The sequence below is a fragment of the Lepidochelys kempii genome, chromosome 2 (assembly GCF_965140285.1).
Source record: "Lepidochelys kempii isolate rLepKem1 chromosome 2, rLepKem1.hap1, whole genome shotgun sequence".
NCBI lineage: Eukaryota > Metazoa > Chordata > Testudines > Cheloniidae > Lepidochelys > Lepidochelys kempii.
The window spans coordinates 99,348,555-99,356,154 of NC_136381.1; the positions used below are offsets into that span (position 1 = coordinate 99,348,555).

The 7,600-nt window shown below is 45.4% G+C and overlaps 1 protein-coding gene across 16 annotated transcripts in view; it reads right to left on the reverse strand.

The window, feature by feature from the left end:
* The window catches only part of NETO1 (neuropilin and tolloid like 1), an 86,191-nt gene extending 83,842 nt beyond the window's left edge, over positions 1–2,349 (reverse strand). For 12 of the 16 annotated variants that reach the window (XR_013635326.1, XR_013635325.1, XR_013635327.1 and 9 more), the window contains exon 1: positions 1,004–2,345. Coding sequence is in view for 13 of the 16 variants with exons in the window: in XM_073331743.2 (XP_073187844.1) it covers positions 1,004–1,031 (28 nt within the window). In the remaining 3 variants the exon portion in view is untranslated. Of the gene's footprint in view, positions 1–1,003 lie in introns of all 16 variants that reach the window. The other 4 variants (XM_078851585.1, XM_078851584.1, XM_073331753.2 and 1 more) reach the window with 3 other exon arrangements.
* Between the last annotated feature and the right edge of the window lie 5,251 nt (positions 2,350–7,600).

Genomic DNA, 7,600 nt, shown 5'->3' on the forward strand with positions numbered 1-7,600 from the left:
ATTGTCAATGCGCAACTCACAGCATTCACGTAACTGTGCTCTACAAGAGTAACATGAACTGCTGCTAAAGCTTAGCGGATTTTGGATGGAGAACGCCGCAGCGTTAGAGTAGCTTCATAACCAAGACCAAACCACCAGGGCTTTTGATTCCTTCCCATTGATCACTTCAAATCAATAGAGAACACATACTAGCATCCAGAATAGACCGCCCCCAACACTGAAAATCCCATGTAAGGGTCTGATGGGGAAAAAAAAAGTAAATTCCGAGTTGTGACTGAAACTCTATCCTTTAATCCACCACATTGTGTTAAATGATTTTGATTACCATGGGCCAAATGTAGATCTCCGTGACACCGGCGATAATCCGGAGTAATGCCGATGAATGCATCCGATGAAGTGAGCTGTAGCTTACGAAAGCTTATGCTCAAATAAATTGGTTAGTCTCTAAGGTGCCACAGGTACTCCTTTTCTTTTTGTGAATACAGACTAACAGGGCTGTTACTCTGAAAGAGGCCATCAATGGAGCTATTCTGGATTTATATCAGTGTGATTTAGGAGAAGAGCAGAATTTAGCTCCGTGTCTGAAGATCCCTCGGGTCTGTCATTTGAGGGTTCAAACCCAAGCCTCAGAGTTAACCCGGGTTAGAATCCCACAAGCAAGGAGATGGTATACCGATCAGTCCCTGCAGCACCCTTTAGCTGCTAGTTTTGCACCCCCACTGGTTACTTTGAAAGCTACTCTCTCTCTCTCTCTAATTACAGGTATACTCAGTCCTCCCTATCATCACCACAGACTCAACAAACAAGTGCATGTGTCACTGCAAACGCCAGGCTATATCTACGTCTTTCCTGCACCTCTTGCAATTATACTGCATGGGGGGGGGGGGAGAAAGTTTAAACCCGCGCCTTGAAGCTGTGAGCCCCCCAGTATTAACCGTCTCCACCTGGAAGAAGGAAAAATAGTTGCCCTGCGAAGCAGAGCGGCTTCAGGAAAGATACTTACTGTGAAACAAACTGCGCCCATGGATCATGTCTGTTCCTTACGCAAGGGGCTTCGATCTCCACTAATTCCATTTAGATACGGGAGGACTTCCAGTGGTGGGGAGAGGATGGAGTAGGAAAACTGAAGCCCACACACTCAGCGAAGGGTAGCAGCAGCCCTTCCTCTCCCTCCTCCTCGCCTTCAAACAATCACCGCCGTCTCAACCCCATCACACCAGAGCGATCATCATCATCACCACCCTCATCTTTGAATCATATCAAAAGCAGCAGCCGCTGAGTACGACAGGGAGTCTGCATAACTGGCGGCGACGGGCCAGAGAGAAAGAGACCGGAGGACAAGCACCTGGCAAAGAGCACATCAGAAGGGGGCCAGGAAAGAGGCCGGGGCAACGAGTAGGGGGGGTCGCTCGCACAACCCTCCCCCCCTAATCACCAGTTTCATACAAAACCAAAAGCCGGTCGAAGCATTTCCTATAGGATTTCAAGCCCAACGTTTCCCAGACCTTTGGGTTCTTTTGATGCATTGAAGGAAGGATTAATGGGTCCGTCATCGGCTCCCTGGGCTTGGTCCTCTGAAGGGGTGGGGTGGAGGGAGGGAGCCCAAAGGGGAGGGGGCAGGAAGATTTACCAAACAGGAGATTTAGTCATATTTGTGGGCACTGCAATCCTTATTAGAGAAGAAATCCTTTAAAATCGAACAAATCCATTTTTGCAAAACCCTCTCTCTGCGTGTTGCATAGTGTCAAGCAGCAGCGGCAAGCGGCTGAAAGCACATTGCACCGGCTCAAATCCTCCCGGCGATGGATGGAGAGATAGAGAGATGGATGTACGTAGAGAGAGATCCCCTCACTCCTACAGTCCAGGGCGAAGAGCAGAAGAAAATCCCGGAGATTCTTCCATTTATTCCACGGGGGGGAGGGAGGGGTTGCTGTAGATTGTTGAATGGGGGGGGGGAAGGGTTTTTCCTCCTTCACTTTATGTCCTAAAGAAAATGTTCATTGTTCCTCACCCCACGAACTGCATCTATCAAAAGGAAACAAGACACTTTCCCTCTTTGAGCTGAGCCTTCCCCCATTTACTTACACACACACACACACACACACACAGAGGCAGGCAGCAATAAAAGTTTAGCGGTTAATCCTTCGGCTGCAGATACGATCGCCTCTTCCAATCAATCCACAGACAGGCAGGGAAATCTTTCACCCCCCCTTCCCCAGCGTCCTCCCCAGCCAGCTCTCAGCCCAAACACAGATGGCAGAGGAATACTGGGGAAAAGGGGGTAGAGAGAGAGAAGGGGAAAATCTAGAGGAGAAGAGGACGACTCAGGAAGGCGGAAAGAAAGAGAAATGAAAATGCAAGGGGGGGGGGGGGGGAGGAACTGCAGTCTCCTCCCCCGCTCCTGGTCCTGCCAGCAGCGGCAAGCTCCCACCGCAGCAGCCCTAGGTTAAGTCCGCAACGCCGGCTCCTTCTCCACAGGGACCTCCAGTCTGCACCCGTTGCCTCCTCCCTGGCACCCTCAAGACACCGGCGCAGGAGGAAATGGAGGAGGGAACAAAGGCGGAGGCGAGGGGGGCAATGGGAAAGAGAAAGAACCGCTGTGTTTGCCCCAAGTGAGAAAGGATGGGGATGTTCCCACCCCTGGTCCTGCTGCTCCCACGCCGGCTGCGCCGGCTCCCCAGCACCTGCTGCCGCAGCAGCGAAGCTGAGGCACGGAAAGAGAGCGTGTATCACCTCCTCCTCCCTGCCTCTGGGCTTGGGGCGAGGAAGAGGGAGCTGAACAGACTGCAAGAGAGGGAAGGTCCTGACCACAGCATAGCCAGGATCAGATAGAAAACCCCCAACTCTCTTTTCCAGGCTGCCAAAGGCTGGGGGGGGGGGGGTAGACCGAATGCAAAAAGCAAAAGCCCCAGTTCTCCGTACCTCAAGCTCATTCCATCTGCAAAGAAAAAAAAAAGTGTTCACCCCCCTGCCTTGAGGGAAAGCAGATAGAGAGGCAATAACTAAACACCCTGAGGTTCGGCTTGGCAGGGTGGAGTGGGGGGGGGGGAAGTCATTCATTAATATTAATTAAATGTAAAGACCATGTCTCCAACCGATGCAAATTTGCTGGTGCTTCTAAAATGCTCCCTGAAGATTGATTTTGCACTTCGGTTTTGCAAGCAGCCCTTCAAAAGAACGTGGGTGGCTACTGCCCCAAATCAGTTGTCTCCCAGATTTTCTGGGGAGGCTTTAACGCAACCTCTGTAGTGTAATGACTAATGCGTGATCGTGCAGAGTTAATTGTCCTTAAATGGCTGCACACGTTGGGGGTAAATAGATGATCAGGTGCTGCTGCGTGATATACAGACTTGGCTCCTTTAAAAAAAATACCTTATCTTTTTGTAAAGCAGGTCTCTGTTACCTTTAGTACACCCTTGAATCGCACAGCTGTTAAGCCCAAAAGGTGGATGACAAGAAAACTTGATTTTACAGCAAACCAGCCTGGATTGATCAAAGATCCTCTTTTCCCCTTTCATATTTCCAATTGTCCTGTGGATCCTCTGCTGTGTAACCTGGAGCAGGAAAGTATCTGCCATAGAGAGTTAAATATGCAGTCTGTCAGTTCCAGCTCCATACACACGAAGAGTGTGAAATAATCTTGGCCGATGGGATTCGCACATCAATCCATCCATTTTGCCTGACTTTATGTAGTTTACAATCCTGCTGGGTGAGGAGGACACAGCAGCGGGCTACTTGTATTAAGGAATACGGAGGGAACAAGATTGGCAAGGAGACTGTTCGCTTGATCCTCCCTAGGTTTTTCTGTTTCTTGCCTTACTAGAGGCAAAAATCAAGACGGCAGTTGTTACTCTTAATAAATTGGTTACACTCGCCCTCTCTGCTTGCTCGCTCTCCCAGTCAAAAAGAACCTCCTCATCTGCGGTATATTTGAGAGGCAGCTGAGGATCAACTTCCATCATGCAGATGTGCAGAGTCTTGCTTTCTGAGACAAGCAACATGTAGCGCAATTGAAAAGGGAGGGCATGGAAACATACTGTAATACGGTTGTTTATAAGCAGATTGGCCGCATCTCCTGCAGGGCAATGCAGCCATCCATATGGCTAAGTTTCAAGCTATAATTATTTACAAAAGGTTAAGGTATAAGTAGACACAAAATAGCTGATTTTGCTGTTTTGGGAAAATGTGCTGTGTCACATTTTTACAACGCTAAGCTTCCATATTCTCCCCCTTGCTAGATGTATTCTTTGTGTTGCCATACAGGTGTTGGTTGCTTTAAAGATCCCCTAGCTTCTTGATCTGTGCAACTGTTTGAGAGTATCATCACAATATTATTGTTTACATAGCACCTGGTGTGGATGCTGGGAAGTGTGAGAAAAAAGTAACAGGTCCCTGCTCCCAAGGAGCTTTCAGAGGGAAGGCACAGAACAAATATAGAATGGCATGTGTTCATTTTAGCCAGAACACTGTTCAGAATAGCTGGGTTTTGGAAATTAACAGCACTAAAGTGACAGTCATAGTATCCCTCAGCTACTATGGGCTACCTTATGGTAGGGTTTTCATTTCAGGAATTCTGTGATCAGGTTAAATGTCACATACTACTTATTTTATTGTTTCTACAAACAGGTTTAGAAAAATTGAAGCTGTTAGAGGGAAAAGTATATGTGGAAGCTAGCCACAAATCAGTTTCTGCTGGAGGATTCATTTTAGATAGCCTTGGCAGGTGTAAACCTCAAGCCACTACAGTAATCTTCACCTTTTAATTTCCGCTCTGGGGTGGTTGTATGTTTTTTCTAAGATTTTGCAGATTATAGCTGCAAAACCTATTATGTATATGTACATAATCAGTGTAGGGAAGGTGGTAGCTTTACTGGGCCAGCATAAACCTTTCACTACACAAGCTTTTATTTATATGGGTAAGTAGTTTACATAATGAATGCCTAATGTATTTATATTAGCCTCTATCTGGCCAGCCTATCAAGTTTCAGCTGCAAACTGAAAAAGGGAGGCTTCCCATTTAATGAAACGGTTTTGAAAAAACAGTGGTGACTATAGTATATTTTAATTCTTCCCACGGGCAACTCAGTGTAGGCTAGAATCCTGTATACCTTTCATTGTCAAAACGCCATTAATTTAAAATGGAAAATTTCCCCTCAATAAGGTCATCTGAATACATTAGGGTATAACTAAATTTCAGGGGAGTTTACTTAATTTTTACTTAAGATTAAAATCTTACTTCTCAAAATGAACAATATGCACAAAGTGTACATTCTTGGTTCACACAGGTGCCTAGGGGAGGTGGTGGAATCTCCTTCCTTAGAAGTTTTTAAGGTCAGGCTTGACAAATCCCTGGCTGGGATGATTTAGTTGGGGATTGGTCCTGCTTCGAGCAGCGGGTTGGACTAGATAACCTCCTGAGGTCCCTTCCAACCCTGATATTCTATGATTTTATGGTTTAATGTGCATATAACTCAAAATGTTGTTCTGTTATTATAACCATACATCACATAATCCCATTATACCACAGCCTGGCTGGAAGCCTCTCTCCCTGAACCTTCCTATTGATTTTAAATGGGTGCTTGAGTGGAGCTACAAGATGAGGCCCTTTTAAGTACTGAGGCCCAAATCCAGAAAAAGGATTTAAAGTGCCTAACTCCCACTTCAGGAATCCAAGTCCAAAACATAGATGTCACTGAGATCCTCAAAATCGGTGCTCAGATGACACTGTGGAGGCACCTAAAATTCCTCAGTATCTATATTTTTTGCTAAAAAAATCCCCTATTTCTGCTATTGGTCATGTGTAGAACACCTCAGTCTAGGTGTCCAAGCATTTATCTCAGAGCTAAGTCCCAGCAGATCCTGAAACTAGGTGTTATCCTACCTTTCGCACCTCTGGGGCCTGATCCAGAAAGTACTCTCAGAGAATGTATAAACATCACAAATGACCAGAAGGGAGGGAGGCAGGCAACCCTCCCATATAGCCTTTAGTCCACTGGTTACAGAACTCACCAGGCTGTGGGATAGCCCAGTTCAATTCCCCCTCTTTCTGAGGAGAAGGGATTTGAACATGGGTTTCCCCACTTAAGTCCCTTTATGGATGTGGGCCTGACTATGTATGGAGGGGAGAGAGAGAAAAAAAAAAGCTGGGTAAAATAGTTGGAAACCTTGATTTTAAAAAAATAGCTAGGCTATAAATTGAAATGGAAAAATATATTCATGATGCCAGACTATCACCCATTGGTCTATTTCTTCCACAAACAACTTTACAGTTCCTTCCATGCTGTTCTTCATGTAGCAGATGCCCACCACAAATGAATCCAAAGAGCCAATTTCACCTATAATAAAAATCTCTTCTCTGATTCAATAATACGTGCACATCATTTGTCCCTGTAAACATGATTTGTCCCAATCAATGTTACGCTTATCCTTCCCTCCCCACGTGCAACTTCCATTTGTTTGTTACACCCACTTTTTATGTCTTATCCACATTTAAACCTCACCTCTGCACCTCAGTCTGTGCAGTCCAATTCTCAGGTTCACATGGGCAAGGGTCTGCCCAGGTGGATCAGCTTGCAGGATAGAAGCCTTAGACTTTCTGGGGCAGGCACTGTCTTTTATTAGGTATATAGCATTTAAGACAATCCCAAAATAATCCACATTTGAAGTAGAAATAGAAAAACAATAATGAAAGTTAAGTTTGTTCTGTGGTGAATATAGAAGTATTTTGTGAACTATGGGAAACAAGTTTCAGAGTAGCAGCTGTGTTAGTCTGTATTCGCAAAAAGAAAAGGAGTACTTATGGCACCTTAGAGACTAACCAATTTATTTGAGCATAAGCTTTCGCGAGCTAGAGCTCACTTCATCGGATGCATTCAGTGGAAAATACAGTGAGGAGATTTATATACACACAGAACATGAAAAAATGGGTGTTACCATACACAGTGTAAGGAGAGTGATCACTTAAGATGAGCTACTAGCAGCAGGAGAGTGGGGGTGGGGGGCAGGGAGAGAAAACCTTTTGTAGTGATAATCAAGGTGGACCATTTCCAGCAGTTGACAAGTGTGGCCTATCAGAGGCTCGTTCACCTGCACATCTACCAATGTGATATATGCCATCATGTGCCAGCAATGCCCCTCTGCCATGTACATTGGTCAATCTGGACAGTCTCTACGTAAAAGAATAAATGGACACAAATCAGACGTCAAGAATTGTAACATTCATAAACCAGTCTGAGAACACTTCAATCTCTCTGGTCACTCGATTACAGACCTAAAAGTTGCAATTCTTCAACAAAAAAACTTCAAAAACAGACTCCAATGAGAGACTGCTGAATTGGAATTAATTTGCAAACTGGATACAATTAATTTAGGCTTGAATAGAGACTGGGAGTGGATGAGTCATTACACAAAGTAAAACTATTTCCCCATGTTTATTCCCCCCCCCCACACACACACTGTTCCTCAGAAGTTCTTGTCAACTGCTGGAAATGGCCCACCTTGATTATCACTACAAAAGGTTCTCTCTCCCCGCTCTCCCTCCCCCCACTCTCCTACTAGTAATAGTTCATCTTAAGTGATCACTCTCCTTACAGTGTGTATG